Consider the following 22,534-nt stretch of genomic DNA (forward strand, 5'->3'; position numbering starts at 1 on the left):
ATTTCATTTACATTTTAGTCATTTAGCAGACGCTCTTATCCAGAGAAATTTCCAGTAAGTGCATTCATCTTAAAACAGCTAGATGGGACAACCACATATCTGTCATAGTAAGTACATTTATCCTCAATAAAGTAGCTATCATCAAAGTCAGTGTAAAACAAAAGTGAGTTGATCATTTAATCCACTATGAATTTGAGTTTTGTGAGCCCTGCGTGGCACATACACACAATCCCATTGTTAAGCAAAACAAACAATGCATGCAAGATTTGTGTATCAATCATTTTATAAGGCCACCATGCAACTTGATCCTGGTATCACTGCATCAACACTTCAAGAGAGTGAAGAGGAGAGGAATCAGTTACAGGTTTGTATTGACCGATCTGTTGACACAGACAATGACGTGTGGTCGAATTCTGTTACAGACCGTACTATTGTTTTTCCACCCACGGTCCAAGACCCTGGACCTGTCACTGAGCGAAAAGGTGTCCTATTAATGCTGTGCAATGGCCACCACCTCTCTGAGATCTGTAAACAGAGCAACCCAACAGAGACCTGGTGATGACCTAATTGTTTTGACAGGCAAACAACGGACCCCTGAGAGCCCATATGGGAACCCATGAGTCTACAGAGGGAGGAAAAAGTGCACTGGTTTGCATTGCTGGGCTGCTGATGAGGAGTATCCAAGATGCCATTTTAATTTAGTTTCTATTGCTAATCCTGGGTTTCAGCCTCGCTAGCGCATGGGAAAGCAGTGTGTGGATCTCGTGGATTGCTGAAAATGCACATTCCTTCACATTGTGTTCCACAGCCTTATGATAACAAGGCATTGTAGGACTAAAAGGAGTCAGATGAGGGTACGATGGGAACAGCTGACACCCCTCAGCCATGATCCATCTGTCCAGCCAGCCCTGGGTGATGATGATGAGGTAATGGTTGTTCCTGAAGCATCACACCTCTTTATCACTAAAGCCCTGTTCAAACAGGAGCATCTCTTCACATATTTCATGAATTATCCTACAATGCAACAGGCCCTGTGACCTCAACATAAAGTCATGTCTGGGTTGGCCTTCACAAACAGTCATAAAAAAGTCACAGTCAATGTTTTTTGTGACATACATGAGATGGATTCAGAGATACAGTATAGAGGAGGGGTGCAACACTAGAAGAGCACCTGGTAATTTTGCCACGATATATCACATTTTAAAGAGAGAAAATATATATTTGTATAATTGATAATCATGAGCTGTACTGAATTCACACAGAATTTCACAATCCATTTAGCTGTTTTGTTTCTGATAGGGCCTAACTGAATTTGGTGTTTGCTGTCAAGGGGGCAAAGGTTTCTTCAACCTTATCCAATATGATAAGACTTTGCTGAATTTACTGCAGAGACTGCCATATGCACCATTCATTTGGGATGAGAGAGGATGTCATTGGTCCTGTCGATCTTTCTGTTAGCCTACATGTTTCATTTGTTAAGGTGGTTTATGCATCTGTAAAACCAAAACATAGGCTATACATTTCGTACACACAATATGTAAGAGATAATCAACGAGGGGCTATGAGTTCTATGGAAAATAATGAATGACATGGAAGATGTGTTCCAGAGTGGAACTAACCTTCCATGAAGTTTCCAATATATATACACTACCGTTCAAAAGTTTGGGGTCACTTGTTTTTGAAAGAAAAGCACATTTCTGTCCATTAAAATAACATCAAATTGATCAGAAATACAGTGTAGACATTGTAATGTTGTAAATGACTATTGTAGTTGGAAACGGCAGATTTTTAATGGAATATCTACATAGGCGTTGTCACGGCTGTTTGAAAGAGCAGACCAAGATGCAGCGTTTTCGTAGTTCCACATGTTTTACTTCAATCAGTGAAACTGAATGCAACAATTAACACTTTAAGTAAATACAAAAACAACCAACTGTGACGCTGGAGGAACATAAACCTCACAAAGAACAATCACCCACAAACACCTGTGGGACAAACCTAACCTTAAAACAAATGATCCTAACCTGCAACTTTAATTATCCTAACCTGCTGCACAAATTCTGCAACGAAATGTCAATTCTGACATAAACTGTATACCATCTAGTCAAAACTCTGTAGGAGGGCCAGAGGTAAAAGGTGTCTTTATGCGTCTTTGGGTCTCTGAAAAGCGCTATTTAAATCCCATGTAATATTATTATTGTAGGTGTTACAGGTGCTGAGAAGAGGTCCCTTTCTCCGGTGGGTAGGAGGGTGTTGGGGGGCAGCCTACTTGAATACCTCAACCTGATCAAGTCTGCCAGCCTTGTGAGGTGTGTGTGTGTGTGTGTGTGTGTGTGTGTGTGTGTGTGTGTGTGTGTGTGTGTGTGTATTTGTATCAGTCTGGTAGTAGTAACCAAAACAGAAGGCCACAGCACGTCTCCTAACACATTGTAAGACGAGCCAATGTTTGGGTTGCCACAATGACATCATCCATTATCCACCCCCCCCCCCCCTCCTATTTTTTTCAACTCAGATGGGAGACTGCAGAACCCTCCTCCCCTCCCCCCCACCTCAATTTCACAAATTACTTTTCATTGTTGCTGCCTTAATTGGCTGCCAAACAGGCATAGTTGGGCCCACTGAGGTGGCACTGGGCAAACAGCTGCCTCCACAAACAAGGTAATGGCAGGGTGCTGAGAGACAGACCTGAGACCTGAGCAAACCATCAGCAGGTAGCACCCCTACCATGGGGTACCGTAGCAGCCGTGGTCTACACTATTGTGTAAGAGATAGCGCGTGATAAACAGGCTTTCCCGTGAGTTCTGTCTACAGTCATTGGTCTCCATAGAGTGGAGGCTAAGACTGTACATACTGTGTATCTATAGCAGAGTCTGAAACTATACATGACAAACATATATAAACATTATATGGCTGTAGTTATTACTGTATACAACACAGATAACTATTTATCTTAGTGTTCCATATATCAAACAACGTGCAAAACACCAGTCTCAAAGTCAACAGTGAAGAGGCAACTCCGGGATGCTGGCCTTCTAGGCAGTGTTCCTCTGTCCGGTATCTGTGTTCTTTTGACCATCTTAATCTTTTCTTTTTATTAGCCAGTCTAAGATATGGCTTTTTCTTTGCAACTCTTTCTAGAAGGCCAGCATCCCGGAGTCGCCTCTCCACTGTTGACGTTGAGACTGGTGTTTTGCGGATTCTATTTAATGAAGCTGCCAGTTGAGGACTTGTGAGGCATCTGTTTCTCAAACTAGACACTCTAATGTACTTGTCCTCTTGCTCAGTTGTGCACCGGGGCCTCCCACTCCTCTTTCTATTCTGGTTAGAGCCAGGTAGCGCTGTACTGTGAATAGAGTAGTATACAGCGTTGTACGAGATCTTCAGTTTCTTGGCAATTTCTCGCATGGTATAGTCTTCATTTCTCAGAACAAGAATAGACTGACGAGTTTCAGAATACATTTCTTTGTTTCTGTACATTTTGAGCCTGTAATCATACCCACAAATGCTGATGCTCCAGATACTCTACTAGTCTAATCAGCACAACAGTTTTCAGCTGTGCTAACATAATTGCAAAAGGGCTTTCTAATGATCAATTAGCCTTTTAAAATTATAAACTTGGATTAGCTAACACAACGTGCCATTGGAACACAGGAGTGATGGTTGCTGACAATGGGCCTCTGTACGCCTGTCACGTCCTGACCATAGTGAGTGTTATTTTCTATGGTAGATTAGGTCAGGGCGTGACCGGGGGTGTTTGTCTGGTTTTTGTATGTCTATGTTTTGGTTCTAGGTTTGTATTTCTATGTTGGTGTTATTTGTCATGACCTCCAATTAGAGGCAGCAGGTTGTCGTTGACTCTAATTGGAGGTCCTATTTAAGGTTAGGAAAAGGGTTATGATTAGGGTTAGCTCAAGTGCAAAAAATGACAACTTTTGAAGTAAATTTGACATCATCTATATCTTGTCATTTCAGCGAGCAAGCCTTTCTAATCGACCTGGCCCGGGTATCCTGGAAGGATATTGACCTCATCCCGTCAGTAGACGATGCATGGTTATTTTAAAAAAATGCCTTCCTCTCCATCTTAAATAAGCATGCCCCATTCAAGAAATTTAGAACCAAGAACAGATATAGCCCTTGGTTCTCTCCAGACCTGACTGCCCTTAACCAACACAAAAACATCCTGTGGTGTTCTGCATTAGCATCGAACAGCCCCCGTGATATGCAACTTTTCAGGGAAGTTAGAAACCAATATACACAGGCAGTTAGAAAAGCCAAGGCTAGCTTTTTCAAGCAGAAATTTGCTTCCTGCAACACAAACTCAAAAAAGTTCTGGGACACTGTAAAGTCCATGGAGAATAAGAACACCTCCTCCCAGCTGCCCACTGCATTGAGGATAGGAAACTCTATCACCACCAATAAACCCACTATAATTGAGAATTTCAAAAAGCATTTTTCTACGGCTGGCCATGCTTTCCACCTGGCTACCCCTACCGCAGTCAACAGCACTGCACCCCCCACAGCTACTCGCCCAAGCCTTCCCCATTTCTCCTTCTCCCAAATCTATTCAGCTGATGTTCTGAAAGAGCTGCAAAATCTGGACCCCTACAAATCAGCCGGGCTAGACAATCTGGATCCTTTCTTTCTAAAATTATCTGCCGAAATTGTTGCAACCCCTATTACTAGCATGTTCAACCTCTCTTTCGTGTCGTCTGAGATTCCCAAAGATTGGAATGCAGCTGCTGTCATCCCCCTCTTCAAAGGAGGGGACACTCTTGACCCAAACTGCTACAGACCTATATCTATCCTACTCTGCCTTTCTAAGGTATTCTAAAGCCAAGTCAACAAACAGATTACCGGCCATTTCGAATCTCACCGCACCTTCTCCGCTATGCAATCTGGTTTCAGAGCTGGTCATGGGTGCACCTCAGCCACGCTCAAGGTCCTAAACGATATCGTAACCGCCATTGATAAGAAACAATACTGTGCTGCCGTATTCATTGACCTGGCCAAAGCTTTCGACTCGGTCAATCACCACATCCTCATCGGCAGACTCAATAGCCTTGGTTTCTCAGATGATTGCCTCGACTGGTTCACCAACTACTTCTCTGATAGAGTTCAGTGTGTCAAATCGGAGGGCCTGTTGTCCGGACCTCTGGCAGTCTCTATGGGGGTGCCACAGGGTTCAATTCTTGGGCCAACTCTTTTCTCTGTATACATCAATGATGTCGCTCTTGCTGCTGGTGAGTCTCTGATCCACCTCTACGCAGACGACACCATTCTGTATACTTCTGGCCCTTCTTTGGACACTGTGTTAACAACCCTCCAGACGAGATTCAATGCCATACAACTCTCCTTCCGTGGCCTCCAATTGCTCTTAAATACAAGTAAAACTAAATGCATGCTCTTCAACCGATCGCTGCCTGCACCTGCCTGCCCGTCCAGCATCACTACTCTGGACGGTTCTGACTTAGAATATGTGGACAACTACAAATACCTAGGTGTCTGGTTAGACTGTAAACTCTCCTTCCAGACTCACATCAAACATCTCCAATCTAAAGTTACATCTAGAATTGGCTTCCTATTTCGCAACAAAGCATCCTTCACTCATGCTGCCAAACATACCCTCGTAAAACTGACCATATTACCGATCCTCGACTTCGTATATCATTTACAAAATAGCCTCCAATACCCTACTCAACAAACTGGATGCAGTCTATCACAGTGCCATCCATTTTGTCACCAAAGCCCCATATACTACCCACCACTGCGACCTGTACGCTCTCGTTGGCTGGCCCTCGCTTCATACTCGTCGCCAAACCCACTGGCTCCAGGTCATCTACAAGACCCTGTTAGGTAAAGTCCCCCCTTATCTCCGCTCACTGGTCACCATAGCAGCACTCACCTGTTGCATGCGCTCCAGCAGGTATATCTCTCTGGTCACCCCCAAAGCCAATTCCTCCTTTGGCCGTCTCTCCTTCCAGTTCTCTGCTGCCAATGACTAGAACGAACTACAAAAATCTCTGAAACTGGAAACACTTATCTCCCTCACTAGCTTTAAGCACCAGCTGTCAGAGCAGCTCACAGATCACTGCACCTGTACATAGCCCATCTATACTTTAGCCCAAAAACTACCTCTTCCCCTACTGTATTTATTTATTTATTTTGCTGCTTTGCACCCCATTATTTCTATTTCTACTTTGCACTTTCTTCTACTGCAAATCTACCATTCCAGTGTTTTACTTGCTATATTGTATTTACTTTGCCACCATGGCCTTTTTGCCTTTACCTCCCTTATCTCACCTCATTTGCTCACATTGTATATAGACTTATTTTTCTACTGTATTATTGACTGTATGTTTGTTTTTACTCCATGTGTAACTCTGTGTGTTGTTGAACTGCTTTGCTTTATCTTGGCCAGGTCACGATTGTTAATGAGAACTTGTTCTCAACTTGCCTACCTGGTTAAATAAAGGTGAAATAAATAAATAAAATAAAACTGTATCTTGTCTAGACATGACCCTCCTACAGGGGGACCTGATGATGATGCACAGAACAGAGGGCATGGAGAAAACAATCTGGAGACAACTCAGTACAAAGCAAATGATCTCATTTGCATGCTTGTCACTACCACAGAGGTGTAAATGACCTATTAGGGAGTGTGTATGTGCAGGTAAACAGACAGGGCAGATAAATTAGTGCATGTGGTTGTGGCGCTATCATGCCCTCATTTGAGTTGCATGGCCTCACTCAAATGATGTGCCCTCGTTTAACGCATGATGCAGCCATGAATAGAACACCAATCACATGACCAAGGGCGTAACTTCATCATCCACCATTAACGGCATCGTCAGTGTGGCACCGCACAGCATACAGCAGCAGCATTATGTAGTCCTACAATGAAATTGTTTCCAGCTTGGTGTCACATTTGATTTTGAGGGCTCAGTTCCCGAAAAGCATTCGCTGTGCATCACAGTGAAAATGTTCACTTTGTGTTCTGTATCAGAGCAATAGAGCCCTAGAGCAGGATTCACTGATGTGTGAATACATTAATGATTATGACTGACCAAGTGAGTGGCAAAATTAATAAATCATTCAGCATGAAATTAAAATGCTAGGCCATTTGGCTGTTTCTTATCTAAATATCACACCAAAGACGTTTAATTACTAGAGATGAACTAAAATATGTATGTATTTCATTCCTAGATATGCATATAGATAATGTCTCAATTAATTTAACGAGCTGTATGGCAAGGTGGGGAGAGTTGGTCGAGATTCATGTATATTGTATAGACCTTCTGTTCTGGTCTCTCGTGAGTCGTGTAAACTCACATGACGCCAAGCAAATTTGCCCATGATGGGATGTTCGCCCGGACATGTACCTGCGAGGGGATTCCCCTTTTTAGCGAGGACAATCTGTCATTTCCAGCCGATTAGGCACCGCAACAAAACCCGCACAGCGAGCACTCCGCAGCTGAATGGTTGGGGTCAATGGTCGCACAGTCACATGTTTCACATCTGAGGTTAAAGGACAAGACAAGGGGATTTCCAATGCTCAGTTTGTGGTTCTTTTGACTGCGTGTATAGGCTACATTATCATAATTAAACGTTTTAAATTAATGCATATATAGGCTATAGAGACATAGGCTATGAAATTGAGCCTGCAATGTAACCTAGGCTACAAACCCCTAGATCCTAAATCTGCAAAATGTTTGCAAACAACCACACACACAAAAAGCAAAGGCCTTGGGGGGTGTCATTTGAAAAGCACTTAAAGACTACAATTTAATATCTCTAATCCAGTATCGGCAAACAGGTTGAATATCCCAGGATTAGGCGATTTGTCATAACTGGATTTCAGACAAAACATGTCCTAATCCCATATTATAATTTGTGCATGTTTTCGTTTACGTGGGAGGTCATTTAAGGATTTGATTTAAAACATCAAAGCATTAGCTGCATAGGCCTAGTCATCATTTTGCATTTGGTGTCTTTAATGTAAGTGATTACAAATACCATTTTCAATTGCATCATTGCAATTATCCAAATGAGAAATGGAAAAATATACATTTTAGGGGTAAATCTTACCCTAAAAGGTTGTTTTTTCCCCACACAAATGAGAAATAAACATGATTTTTTTTTACAAATATATTTTTCCCCTATGTGTGATCATAAAAATATCTGATCTCGAATAACAAGCATGCAAATGATAAAGAAAAGGGGTGCAATAAGCCAATGGGTGACCACCCCTAACAATGTGACAGGTTATGAGTGTCATTCAAGCAATGTGCAATTGGCCTACTCTACAATTGTTCATGTATGTGTCTGTGAGCTTGTATCCTACAGCCCATGGTTATAACGAGGCTATAACCAATGACGTCATATATTACGTGTTATAATATGCAATGCAGAGGCACTTTGAACCCTTGTCATAGGCAGTCAATTGTCCTCATACCCCATCTCAACTTCACAGCACATCAAAAGAGACAAACATGATTTTTATGGTCTGAAAAATGCATGCATTGATAATGACGCTGCTGCTGCTGATTTACTATGCTGTTGACCATTCAATGTACACATAGGACAGGCTTAAATATATTACAGATTTTTGCACCCAGAGGCTCGAGGGACCAGCTACTATCCAACCAGGCTTTGTTGACCGTTAATATAAAAGGTGCAACAGACGTGGTAAACTCACAGGAAAGCAAAAGGGGCGGTTGGGCAAAAAGGTGTTTTGTTTCTTCCTTGAAAGTCTTGTCCGGGGTATTTAAACAGAGTAGCAGCATGTATCTTCAGTCGATGTGCATGTCAGGACTTGTTGTAATGCACCGAGGAGAGGGCGTGGCGAAACAGCCAACCGCGGGAGTGAAAGCAGAGTAATACCACTATGAAACAGTCTCCCCTGTTATCAACATTTAGACCATAGCTCGGTGATAACGTGTTGGATAAGCATCGTTTTCCATGGAATAAAAGAAGACTATACGGTTTGAATGGGCTGACTGTTTTGAGAATCGCAGCGGGAAACGTGGAATGTCACAAACTGCAAGTGGACTTTCTTCAACATCCAACGCAAGGACAACCCGCGAGTCAAACAGCTTGTTGGACACATATTCTGATGTCAACAAGCCTCCGACAGTGCCTCAACTACAGACAGATTTACAGTCACGAATCATCAGATAAATCAAGTAAGTCTTAAAAGTTAGCAAATATTTCGATGATGCTGCAGGACTTGGCTACAGCTGTACTGTACAGCAGAGTTTTGACAGGCTGCTAACGTTAGCTTTCAAGGTCGAGTTGTTACATATAGCTAGCTACACTAAAAAAAGGTGCTATCTAAAACCTCAGAGGGTTTTTCATCTGTGGATTTAGCTAGCTGTCAAAATAACTTGACACGTCAAATTAGGCTATTATAGCTAGCATGTTACATTGTAATCGTATTGTAGTAGTTTCAGAAGATAGTTTTCGAGGCAATCAATGATGTAAGTTAGCTATTTAATATTATGAAAATAAAGGATTCACGTGGTAGGAGTCAGCGGCATGGATGGGTTTCCCTGTAATGCAGAAAGTGTGTTTGTGTGAAATTCAAGTGGCATCATCTTGTTGGTTGCTGCTTTAGAAAGCGTTTGTGGTGTCTTGTTTTACACACTTGGCTGTCATGAGTTTGATGTGGGAACTTTGGTGGTTGTGTGGAGAGGAACAGATAAGATAACATATGACAAGCAGCCCAGTGATGCATTTCCACGTTCAACTTCAAGATATGGAATTCACGTGTTTTATTCCATGTTGAGCGTTTTTGTTTTCATCTTCAATTACATGACAGTCACAGGCAGTATTTCAACAAGTTGGGACCGAGGCAGACCCCTATCGCGTGGAACGGTTTATCCTGCGCAATCACAATCCACCTTCAATGATTCTTTTCCATACTTCATCATTTCCGTGTGAAACGTTTTATGTGTTTTGAGTCGGATGGGAATGTTACGACCTGTGTGTTACAACGCAAATACATGTTTTGCTTGAGCAAAAAATAATATCAAGCTTTGCAATAGTTAATGGAATGACAAGCGTTTGACAAAAAAAAAAAATACAATTTTACAACTGACAGAGTTTGGCGCGCTCAGTGATGTGAATGAGCGCGTGTCAACCCGCCGATGTCTGTGGATTTGTTGATAAATAAAGATCGTACACACGAGGGCGTAGTGGCTGCCATCTAGCGGCCACATAACATATGGGTCGGTAGGTCAAACTGTCTGTCGAGAAGTCACTGTTTGAAAACATACATACACATGCTAAGACAACCTGTATTTCCCATGGAACAAGGTATTTTAAGCTTGTACCTTTAAACCCAATTTAATGTACAATTTTGCTTGATATTTGGTTCTGAGGAATTTCTAACTCTGCGTTATGAACGACCACAGCACAGAGACCCCTAGGACATAGTTGTTCCTGACATGGTGTATTACCCAATGATGTATATAAACCTTGGATTTCTGATGCTTTGTATTGGCCATTGAGAGGCTTTGAAGCCACCGGTCGGCCATATTGGATCTCCCAGTAGGAGCAGTCCTCCATCAGTAGCGGTGCATGGGTAAAATCAGTGGTGAAGCCAGAAAAAACAACATCATTTATTACAACCTATGTGTTGTGATAATTGTGTTGTTTGCTTTATAACATGGTAGTTCATATGCCTTGCGACTGTGATATATAGGTCTAAGGCCGCGACAATAAGGCACAGTGGCAGAATAATTTCAACTGCACCTTTGTTTAATCATAAAACCGGAGAGCAACCTCTGTCCGCTGAAGTCCACAAAGCATATTGCATGTAACAAACAGTTACATGACCTTCAGCATGGTCAAGCAAGTTAATGTTGCCAACATTTTCAGACTATTGATTTAGAACCAGAGAGAGTTACCTCAAGTCGGAAAGATGGCTTATCTTACGGCTTAATTGTTTGCATACCTTTACACACAAACACACACTGCTCATAGTAAAAAGTTCCCCAATATCCACCAGGTGACAACAGTTTGTAAAAGGGGTGATCAGTCATGGTCTATTACAATTTTGTTATGCATTTGTAAACATCAACAGACTGCACCTGGTATGGCCCGCCCCCAGACAGAGAGTGGAGTGGACCACCATGGTCGGGGCAGACAACACACCTGCAGCATGCAAGTCCAGCGGCCAGACGCCTGGCCTGGTGGCAGCAACAACCCTCTCCAGGCTGCATACCACCAGCCCTGCCAACTGCTCCCCAACATGGACACCCAGCCCAGGCAGGGCTCTCCACCCCTCCAGCCCCAGAGAGAAGCCTCCCCACCCCCCAGTGCCCATCCACTGGACACCCCCACAAGAGCAAGCACAGGTAGGTTATTACTACTAGTTGCTGGATACTCTGATGTTTCATATAGTCTGTGTTGCTGCTAATACAGAGTTCTTATACATTGGCCTAAATGGTAAGCCACTGAGGCAGAAACCATGGTCATGTTAGAATAGGATTACAAGTGGTAGCTGTGAATAGCTTACTGCTATGAGGAAATACTAGCATCAAAGGACATGCCAGTGCAGTGGCATTGGATGGGAAAGTTCCCCCTCAACTGTGTTTCGGAATGTGTGAGTCGATCGAAAAGGAAAGTTGATGAAATAGAGATGCATTGAATATGAAGCAATAGACTTCAATGTGATTGTTATTATACTTGTAAGACTCGTTGATGTTTGTACATCTAAGTGAAGTTCCTCATCTGCTAATGTTCCACCAAGTAGAAATGGGTAGGCTAGTAGTCATAAAACCGTTGTCATCACGTGTAGGATGTAAATACAAGCAGTGCAGAAAATGTGCCCTTTAAGCATCCTCCCTTATATAGCCTAAACCTAATGATGCTTTACCTAGATTGCCTTTAGTATGAACTTGCTTACTAAGAAGTTTGCCCCTGTCAATGGCATGGACCCCAGATAGAAAGCTCTCAACCGAATGTTACACATTTGCTACTGTTTTATTCAACCAGTTTGATCTGATGTGTCCATGCTTGTGGAAAGAGTAAACAAACCGCTAGACAATTGAGATGGGAACCAATGAGGGGAGGGGCCTGGAAGAAGGCAGTCAGAGTATTGCATCTCAAATAGGAACTTCACAGTCATTGACAGGTGTGAAAAGTTTAGCCTATGTTTTGACGGACACAAGCTACAGCATGTGGGGTATTGTCACTGTCATTTACTGCAATGGTAAGTGTGGATTAGGCTATTTCTCTAAATCTTGTCAGAGAAGAGCTCAGGGTTGTACTGATGTGGTGTGGTATTGGTGTGCATGTGAGGATTTTCGGGCTGCCGGCTTTGGTCTTCGGGCTATGGAGTTACTTAGGAGGTGAGGGAAGCATTTTGAGCATGTGGCTATGTAACTGAAAGGAATAGTTTGGAATAGTATCTCTCTCTCTCTCTGGCGCTCTCTCTCTCTTTCTGGCTGTAAATCAAACACTGTGGCTGGGGGCATGTCGAGACTTGTCCCTTGCTCATGGCTTCCCATAAAGAGAAGTCTGCTCGACTTCCTTCAGCTGGAGTTAAGTTCAACAAGCCAGTCGACCATCCATCCTGTCAATGCCCTCCCTGGTTAGAGGCACAGCCTACCCTCTCTCTCCCCGTTACCTTCCGCAGGGACCGCCGCTGGTACTACTTGACCATTTCTGTTTCTAATCCCTCTTTCAACCGCTCCCCTCCCTTGTGTTTCCTACTTTTGCGCTCTCTGGCTCTCACTGCCTCTTCCCCAGTCCCCGGGCAGACTGGTCCTTCCCCGCCCCTCAGCCTGTCCACCCTATCCCAGCCTAGCCCCTGAATCCGTCCGCCAATGGCTCCATTCCAGTTTATAGTTACCCTGGCAACAAGCCAGAGTTCCTCTCCATTCTCTCTCTCTCTCCTCTCTCTCTCTCTCTCTCTCTCTCTCTCTCTCTCTCGCTGTCTAGTCACCTGCATCTTAAGGATCAGAAAATACTCAGGACAGCGACACAAATCCCGCGGTTGCCAGGAGCCTTGCTTCCTGTGGAGCGTTCTGTCAGGGTTGTGCACAAACACAGTGGGGTTCGGGAGGAAATTGGACGGAAACCATCCATAGAATGCACAGAGCTTTTTTTCTTCCACTTAATTTGAAGTGTCTACGAATCTTGACACAGCGCAGCAGTTTATAAACGGTCACTAAAGCATTTCATTGTACTGTGCACACCCCGGGTAGCCTGTGCATATGACAAATAAAGTTGACGTGATTTGATTTAAAACGTATTTTCTTGACCACTGTCGGCAGTGGCAGTGATGCGCACAGTCATTTCAGTGTCGTCAGTTTGCGTTGCAGTATCAGAGGGTAATAACTAATAACAAATTGGCTTTCTTATCCTCTTCTGAATCTGTACAGAGTAGACAGCAGCTCCTCCTTTCAACAAACACTGTAACACACGTATTCTAGATTTATTAAGCAGATTAAGAGATTACATTCTAACTTTGAAGGGGAAAATACGGGGTCGACGGTGGCAACCCCCCAAGATTTCAAAAAGTCTTCAAGACTAGCCTGAACAGTCTGACAGGGGTGGTGGAGGGAGGTGGGGGGGGGGGGCATTGTGAGGGTTGACTTTCAAAAGAGGGTTGCTTTGGGGGGAAGGGGGGGCACATGTTTACCCAATAAACAATGGGTCTGTGTTGCTAAGCAGCCTAGCCACCATTAAGAGTGTAGCCTATAAGGTTTAGACCAGACAACATGCTTGTTTCTAGACACCTAAGACTCTTACGGAGCCAGAGAAGTGAGGGGGGGGGGTTAGGGCGATGAAGGGGATGTTTTAGATCATATTTTTGTTGCTATACAGACAACAATAGACAGGGGCAGCAGGTAGCCTAGTGGTTAGAGCGTTGGGCCAGTAACCGAAAGGTTGCTAGATTGAATCCCCGAACTAACGAGGTAAAAATCTGTCGTTCTGCCCCTGAAAAAGGTAGTTAACCCACTGTTCCTAGGCTGTCATTGTAAATAAGAATTTGTTCTTAACTGACTTGCCTGGTTAAGTAAAGGTTAAATAAAAAAATACAGGAGACATGTTTTATGTGCCGGCATGCTATCCACAATCTGCCTCCTACCGAAACTTGACCTGATTCCGCCTGGTCTGCGCTGCCGTTGATGTTGTGTTTCAGAGATGGTCGTGGTGGGCTATGGAGGTCCAGCTGTCTGCCGGAGGCAGTAATGGCACGTGTTGTTTTTTCTCCCCAGACCCAGACAGAGAGCTCCAGGACACCACAGCCAGGGATCCCCTCCCTGACCTGCTGCCCCAGAGAGAGCGCTCTCCCCAGGCTTCTCCCCAGCACAGAGCCCCTGGAGTAGCGGACCCGCGGTTGGACGACGAGGTGGTGGAATTAGTGGCCAACCAGCTCAAGAGAATCGGCGACGATTTGAACACTACGATCCACCAGAGAATGGTAAGGACGAATTATCTGTTTATGAGATGGTGTATTGTTTGGTCTGTTCTGATAAATGTGTAGCGGCGTTATCATTTTAAATGTGCATGTGTAAGTCAGTGTGTGTATGTGTGAGTGTGTGTGTATATGTGAGTGTGTGTATGTGTGTGTGTGTGTATGTGTGTGTGTGTATATGTGTGTATGTGTGTGTGTATATGTGAGTGTGTGTATGTGTGTGTGTGTGTGTGTGTGTGTGTGTGTGTGTGTGTGTGTGTGTATATATGTGAGTGTGTGCACATGATTGAGCATGTGTGCATGTGCCAGTGGTGTGAATGGATCAATCTGATATCCATGAGCTGGGAGTGTTGTGACTTTAGTTGAGTTTCCAGTTGTTGGAAGTTGATGCCCTTCCCCCTCCCTCCGTTGTCTCTTTACCTCCCTTCCCCCTCCCTCCGTTGTCTCTTTACCTCCCTCCCTCCCTCCGTTGTCTCTTTACCTCCCTCCCTCCCTCCGTTGTCTCTTTACCTCCCTCCCTCCCTCCGTTGTCTCTTTACCTCCCTTCCCCCTCCCTCCGTTGTCTCTTTACCTCCCTCCCTCCCTCCGTTGTCTCTTTACCTCCCTCCCTCCCTCCGTTGTCTCTTTACCTCCCTCCCTCCCTCCGTTGTCTCTTTACCTCCCTCCCTCCCTCCGTTGTCTCTTTACCTCCCTCCCTCCCTCCGTTGTCTCTTTACCTCCCTCCCTCCCTCCCTCCGTTGTCTCTTTACCTCCCTCCCTCCCTCCGTTGTCTCTTTACCTCCCCTTCCCCCTCCGTTGTCTCTTTACCTCCCTTCCCCCTCCCTCCGTTGTCTCTTTACCTCCCTCCTTCCCTCCGTTGTCTCTTTACCTCCTTCCCTCCCTCCGTTGTCTCTTTACCTCCCTCCCTCCCTCCGTTGTCTCTTTACCTCCCTCCCTCCCTCCGTTGTCTCTTTACCTCCCTCCCTCCCTCCCTCCGTTGTCTCTTTACCTCCCTCCCTCCCTCCGTTGTCTCTTTACCTCCCTCCCTCCCTCCCTCCCTCCGTTGTCTCTTTACCTCCCCTTCCCCCTCCGTTGTCTCTTTACCTCCCTTCCCCCTCCCTCCGTTGTCTCTTTACCTCCCTCCTTCCCTCCGTTGTCTCTTTACCTCCTTCCCTCCCTCCGTTGTCTCTTTACCTCCCTCCCTCCCTCCGTTGTCTCTTTACCTCCCTTCCCCCTCCCTCCGTTGTCTCTTTACCTCCCTCCCTCCCTCCGTTGTCTCTTTACCTCCCTCCCTCCCTCCGTTGTCTCTTTACCTCCCTCCCTCCCTCCCTCCCTCCGTTGTCTCTTTACCTCCCTCCCTCCCTCCGTTGTCTCTTTACCTCCCTCCCTCCCTCCGTTGTCTCTTTACCTCCCCTTCCCCCTCCGTTGTCTCTTTACCTCCCTTCCCCCTACCTCCGTTGTCTCTTTACCTCCCTCCTTCCCTCCGTTGTCTCTTTACCTCCTTCCCTCCCTCCGTTGTCTCTTTACCTCCCTCCCTCCCTCCGTTGTCTCTTTACCTCCCTTCCCCCTCCCTCCGTTGTCTCTTTACCTCCCTCCCTCCCTCCCTCCCTCCGTTGTCTCTTTACCTCCCTCCTTCCCTCCGTTGTCTCTTTACCGCCCTCCCTCCATCCGTTGTCTCTTTACCTCCCTCCCTCCCTCCCTCCGTTGTCTCTTTACCTCCCTCCCTCCCTCCGTTGTCTCTTTACCTCCCTTCCCCCTCCGTTGTTTCTTTACCTCCCTCCCTCCCTCCGTTGTCTCTTTACCTCCCTTCCCCCTCCCTCCGTTGTCTCTTTACCTCCCCTTCCCCCTCCGTTGTCTCTTTACCTCCCTTCCCCCTCTCTCCGTTGTCTCTTTACCTCCTTCCCTCCCTCCGTTGTCTCTTTACCTCCCTTCCCCCTCCCTCCGTTGTCTCTTTACCTCCCTCCCTCCCTCCGTTGTCTCTTTACCTCCCTCCTTCCCTCCGTTGTCTCTTTACCTCCCTCCCTCCCTCCGTTGTCTCTTTACCTCCCTCCTTCCCTCCGTTGTCTCTTTACCTCCCTCCCTCCCTCCGTTGTCTCTTTACCTCCCTCCCTCCCTCCGTTGTCTCTTTACCTCCCTCCCTCCCTCCGTTGTCTCTTTACCTCCCTCCCTCCCTCCGTTGTCTCTTTACCTCCCTTCCTCCCTCCGTTGTCTCTTTACCTCCCTCCCTCCCTCCGTTGTCTCTTTACCTCCCTTCCCCCTCCCTCCGTTGTCTCTTTACCTCCCTCCCTCCCTCCGTTGTCTCTTTACCTCCCTCCTTCCCTCCGTTGTCTCTTTACCTCCCTCCCTCCCTCCCTCCATCCGTTGTCTCTTTACCTCCCTCCCTCCCTCCGTTGTCTCTTTACCTCCCTTCCCCCTCCGTTGTCTCTTTACCTCCCTTCCCCCTCCCTCCGTTGTCTCTTTACCTCCCTTCCCCCTCCCTCCGTTGTCTCTTTACCTCCCTCCCTCCCTCCGTTGTCTCTTTACCTCCTTCCCTCCCTCCGTTGTCTCTTTACCTCCCTTCCCCCTCCCTCCGTTGTCTCTTTACCTCCCTCCCTCCCTCCGTTGTCTCTTTACCTCCCTCCTTCCCTCCGTTGTCTCTTTACCTCCCTCCCTCCCTCCGTTGTCTCTTTACCTCCCTCCTTCCCTCCGTTGTCTCTTTACCTCCCTCCCTCCCTCCGTTGTCTCTTTACCTCCCTCCCTCCCTCCGTTGTCTCTTTACCTCCCTCCCTCCCTCCGTTGTCTCTTTACCTCCCTCCCTCCCTCCGTTGTCTCTTTACCTCCCTCCCTCCCTCTGTTGTCTCTTTACCTCCCTCCCTCCGTTGTCTCTTTCCTCCCTTCCTCCCTCCGTTGTCTCTTTACCTCCCTCCCTCCCTCCGTTGTCTCTTTACCTCCCTTCCCCTTCCCTCCGTTGTCTCTTTACCTCCCTCCCTCCCTCCGTTGTCTCTTTACCTCCTACCCTCCCTCCGTTGTCTCTTTACCTCCCTCCCTCCCTCCGTTGTCTCTTTACCTCCCTCCCTCCCTCCGTTGTCTCTTTACCTCCCTCCCTCCCTCCGTTGTCTCTTTACCTCCCTCCCTCCCTCCGTTGTCTCTTTACCTCCCTTCCCCCTCCCTCCGTTGTCTCTTTACCTCCCTCCCTCTTTCCCCCTGGGGGCTCTGCTGGGCTGTATTGCGTGAGGAGCCAGTCAGTGAGGCAGCCGCAGGGGTAAACACAGGCTAATCCCTCCCCCCCCCGGCAACCTGCCTCCCCCTCTGCAGACAAACACAGCTGACGTCACCCTACTCCAGCGCTCGCTCGCTCGCTCACTCACTCACTCACTCACTCACTCACTCACTCACTCACTCACTCACTCACACAGATTTACTACGCGCACTCGCGGACATAGACACAAATGCTCGCACACCCACGCAGACATAATAAACTGTCAAGTTTATTACAGTATAATAAAGCCCTTGGTCTGTGGAGCAGGTTGGCGATGTATTGTGTGCCCTGGTTAAACTGGATCTTGTCCTACTGTCTGGTATCAGTGGAAGGATAGGGGATTTTCAGAAACATGGTTTACAGTGAGGATACCTCAAAGAACAGGGGCTTCCTGAGCACGAGTAACAACAAAAGGGCACACACACACACACACACACACACACACACACACACACACACACACACACACACACACACACACACACACACACACACACACACACACACACACACACACACACACACCACTCTACTGTTTCTCTTGTTCAGAGTTATTTGTCCGTATCTTGTCTTGTGACCTCCCCTACTGTGCCCCTCTTTCTCTGCATGGTCAGTGGTTTTCTATCTTCTCTTACCCTGTATCCTCCCCTACTCTATTTTTCTCTCTCCCCACCTCTCAATCTCTCCTCTCTCTCTCCCTCCCTCTCTCTTTGAGTCTGAGCGGTAACTCTCTCACTCTCTTTCGTTGTGTATTATAAGCTTTCTGCTAGCATCTCTCTGTCTGTCAGTGTCTGGTTTTCACTACTTCTCTCTGTCTCTTTCCCACATTCTCTCACTCTCTCTCTCACTCTCTTTTTCACTTCTCTCTCTCTCTCACTAAGGAGCGGGGTTATTTTTAGTGGGTGACTCAAAGCAGCTGTTGACGGGCGATGTGCCGCCTCTCCTGGCTCTGTTTTGCAGCCAGTGTCTGTCTGGGACTTGCTAACTCCACCCAGTTGCACGGCATACACACACACACACACACACACACGCACACACACACACAGACTCACATGCGGTGAAAGCTCACCTGTTCCAGTAAGGGGATATTAAAGTCCATTAAAAAGTATAGAATCTAGAAGGTACGAGACTGTGTAGTAGTGGTTGCACAGAGCCTATGTCATAATGATAGGATGTTGTGAATTTCTCTTAAAGCAGGGAACAGTGGATGCTATCCTATGGCATTTCTAAATGAATCTCTTGGTGAAATTGTGGATGTTTGTAAAGACCCAAGCTATTCTAAATAGATCTTAAGAGCTAAGTCAATTCAGTGTTGTCCAGAATTAGGTCACTTACGTCCGTGTAGTCTTACACTGCAATCATCAACAATGTAACCTCTATCCCTTATTTACTGCTGCCGACTGTCAACAAGCGTTCATTTGAACGAGCATCAAGACTGAAAGGGCAACAGTAAAAGACACAATTGTTTTGGGGCTGACCACAAATTTTCCCTCTCTCTCCTTCTCTCCCTATTTCTCTCTCTCTGTCTCTCTCGCTCTCTCTCAGGGTGGCCTCCCCCAACGGCAGGGCTGGAGAGGCCTGTGTCTAGGAGTCCTCCGTTTCCTCTCGGATACCCTCAGCACTCTGCACCGACTGAGATAAACTGACTCTGGATCGGGATTGGATGCGCCGGAGCTCCCTACTGGACGAATCACAGACTGCTTCAGAATGGACTCAGTCCGCTGGAACGGACGGACCCCTTTTCTTTTGTCTCTTTTGTACATCTATATTATTTTTGTTCAATCTCTCGTTGGGACAGCTATTGATGTAGCATTCTGACCCAGGTGGGTCTCCCAGACCGTGTGGACTTATGTGTGTGTGTGTGTTGCTATCCTTCCTTGTAAACTGTGAAGCACAGTGCTGGGTATGGTGGCCACACGAGGGCTTTACTTGGTGAAGAGGCTATGGCTCCTGTATGTGTGTGTACAACTTCTTCCAACTGAGGCTATGCTTGAATGAGCAATTTAACTGCCCTTGACAGTGTGGATTGATGCGGCTACTGAGGGGCCCGTGTAGAATCCCCTGTAAGTCACATTATGGCCTGAATAATAAGCTTACTTCTGCGATAAGTTATAGTGATATAGTATATGGGATCTGATGTAGAGACACACTTGCGCTATACAATCATTACTGTCTAGCACTAGGATTTCCTCACTCCAAGAGCTCGGCCTATAGTTTCAGACAAGACCAACTTGACTTGGTAAAAAATGCCAGTACACTCTTAGAAAAAAAGAGTTATTCAGTTGTCCCCATAGGAGAACCATTTTTGGTTTAAGGTTGAACCCTTTTTGGTTCCAAGTAGAACCCTTTCCACGGAGGGTTCAACCTGGAACCAAGAAGGGTTCTTCAAAAGGTTCTCCTACGGGGACAGCCGAAGAACCCTTTTAGTTTCTAGATTGCACTTAGTTTTTTTAAAGTGTAGTGGTATATATAAATTGATATGTTTGCTACTCTTCCCTTCAAACCTGAATACATTTCATTGACTTTTCTATCACTCCCTCCAGAATGGCCTACTCTATCACCGGGACAATCAGCACCGGGACCCTGGATAGAGCAGTGGTTGACACCCTCACACACACATTCCTTACGCACACACACCCACACTGGAACTGAACACTGTATGCGTCAGTTACCAGACCATCACCTCTATTGGAGGCGCTGAGTTGAGCAGTAGCACTGTCGGACAATCCCACTATTATTACCAGTGTTAAATTGTTTGTATATATTTGTTTTGGGAGATGATGGCATGGTTTGGAGGTTGATAGTAGGAGCCAGTAACAAGCCATCATGGTTATTTCGCTGTCTGAAGACCTGTTATTATTGGATGAGAGTCAATGAGCTTTAAAAGTACTTAAATTGTAAGTTCTCTGTGTTTGAAATCTGCCACGTGTGCAGGTGTTTTTGTCTTTGGACCGACAGTTGGAAGCAGTTAGTGTATTTAAATCCAGTGGATTTGAGATGGTATTTCTGGTTAAAACATGATTTGGATCTGTATCTTTTCATGATTACTAAAGGTGATCAAATGATGATCAAATTGCCCTTAATTGTATGATACATGTATTGTAGTTTTGGGAGAAGAAACTGAAGACCTTCATTTATCGTGACGGTAGCCACGTTCTGTAGCATTTTGTTTTGTTTTGAAAAAATGTGTGATAAAATTAAGTTATTTTTACTTTTCATTCCTAATAAAAGATGATTTCAAAATGTATTTAAAAGCCAAGAACCAATAAAATGAGGATTGAAAAAGCTGACAGATAAATATCTGACAATAGACTGAACTAACTGGACCCAAGTCAGTTCATCCCCAGTTACACGAAGGCTGAACCGTCAGCTGTGTTAGAGCATTGATATGTCTTTGCCAAGGCATTCCATTTAAAAGTGGCGTAGTATGACTTTTTCCATAATCAGTTTGTACATAAAGTTTTATTTCAAAGCGTCCAGGAAAGCAGGCCTTAAGAAACACATACAATTTCTGTAAACCAACTTACTCCCTATCATTCCAAAGCATTACAATGAGGAGCAAAGTTGGTCTAAATATCTAGAAAGAGGTCACAACAACAAGCAATGTAGTGATGGAAATGGGTTGAGAACGTTTGCATGTCAGTGGGAGAAACTGAGCCTTCAGTGTAGCCAGCAGTTTAACCTTGAACCCAAGAGGTTAACACAGTCCCAACTTGCCATGTAAACCTGAAATACACATTCTGATGGATACAACTGTGATCATCCTATTTTCTGTGTTGCCATACTGTATCACTTATATGGCCTTAACATTACTGCAGTCTGCTTTCTTTTCAGTTCAGGGCTTTTTTTTAAGAGCCCCTTTTTGCAGTGTTATTACACTTGTACGCAAAGAACCTGTGAGAATACCCAACCACTTTTTTCTGTGGGTGACTGGGCGTCCCCATAGCGTTCTCAGCATGTGTAGTTCATTTCCTGACTGGCTCACAACATCCTGTGGTGTGTGCTGTGGCGTGGTCCACTTCCTGTGGCGACTATGTGACTTCTAGTGGTTCCGTTCTCCAATGCACTCCCTCACAGAGGGACGGCTCTACTGAAGGTACTGTAAAGTAGCTCTGCATTTTTTTGTAATCTCAATCTGTTTCATGCAGTGTAGATGTGCTATTTTTTACTCTTTTTTTGTATTATGAACTTTCTACATGCATTTTTTGTACAGAGTTTTTCCTTTTTTACAATAAAGATTTGAAATCTATTCACTTGTTCTGACATGTATTTTTGAGTAAGATAATCAGAGGTTATGATTTTTATTAAAAGCCCAGTGCAGTCAAAAATGTGATTTTTATGTGTTTTATGTATATTTCCACACTATGAGGTTGGAATAATATGATAATGCCCTTCTAGTTTAAGAGCTGTTTAAAAAGACCGCCCAAAATGTCTGCCTGTTTTGGTGTGATGGATATTTTGCCTGCCAGGTGACATCACCAGATGGTTAATTAGTTAATAGATCAATAAGAAAAATAGTTCCAAACCTGCTTGCCAATAACACCTAGTTTTCAGCTGTCCCCTCCCGACTCAGAACACTCCCAGACAGTCCTAGCAAAACATTTCCTTGAGAAATTGCTCTTTGCTAAGACGTGATTTGTTTCTTTCTGACCATTTTAATTGAAAATAATTACAGTAAGGTACTCAATTGTTACCCAGAAGTGATTTGATATTGAGATAAAAAGAGCTGCGTTTGACCTTTAAAATAAAGATTCTAATAGAATAATATGATTGTCTGTGATAAAATTGAGTGAACCTTTACAGCGCAATATTAATATAATACAATTACTTTTGTTGGTTCACAAGTACTTTATCCTCATGGCCCTGGATTAAAGAACAATCTCAGGTTA

The 22,534-nt window shown here is 45.2% G+C and overlaps 1 protein-coding gene across 1 annotated transcript; it reads left to right on the plus strand.

Moving 5' to 3' along the window:
• The first annotated feature begins 8,775 nt into the window (after window positions 1–8,775).
• On the plus strand, window positions 8,776–21,894 carry LOC145858077 (uncharacterized). The gene is made up of 4 exons (XM_082956237.1): window positions 8,776–9,182; window positions 11,084–11,357; window positions 14,229–14,434; window positions 19,191–21,894. Exons 2-4 carry the CDS (start codon window positions 11,096–11,098, stop codon window positions 19,284–19,286), a joined length of 564 nt encoding a protein of 187 aa, XP_082812363.1. The 5' UTR covers window positions 8,776–9,182; window positions 11,084–11,095; the 3' UTR covers window positions 19,287–21,894.
• Window positions 21,895–22,534: the final 640 nt, after the last annotated feature.

Source organism: Salmo salar, chromosome 09, assembly GCF_965601325.2.
Source record: "Salmo salar chromosome 09, fSalSal1, whole genome shotgun sequence".
NCBI classification, from domain to species: Eukaryota; Metazoa; Chordata; class Actinopteri; order Salmoniformes; family Salmonidae; genus Salmo; species Salmo salar.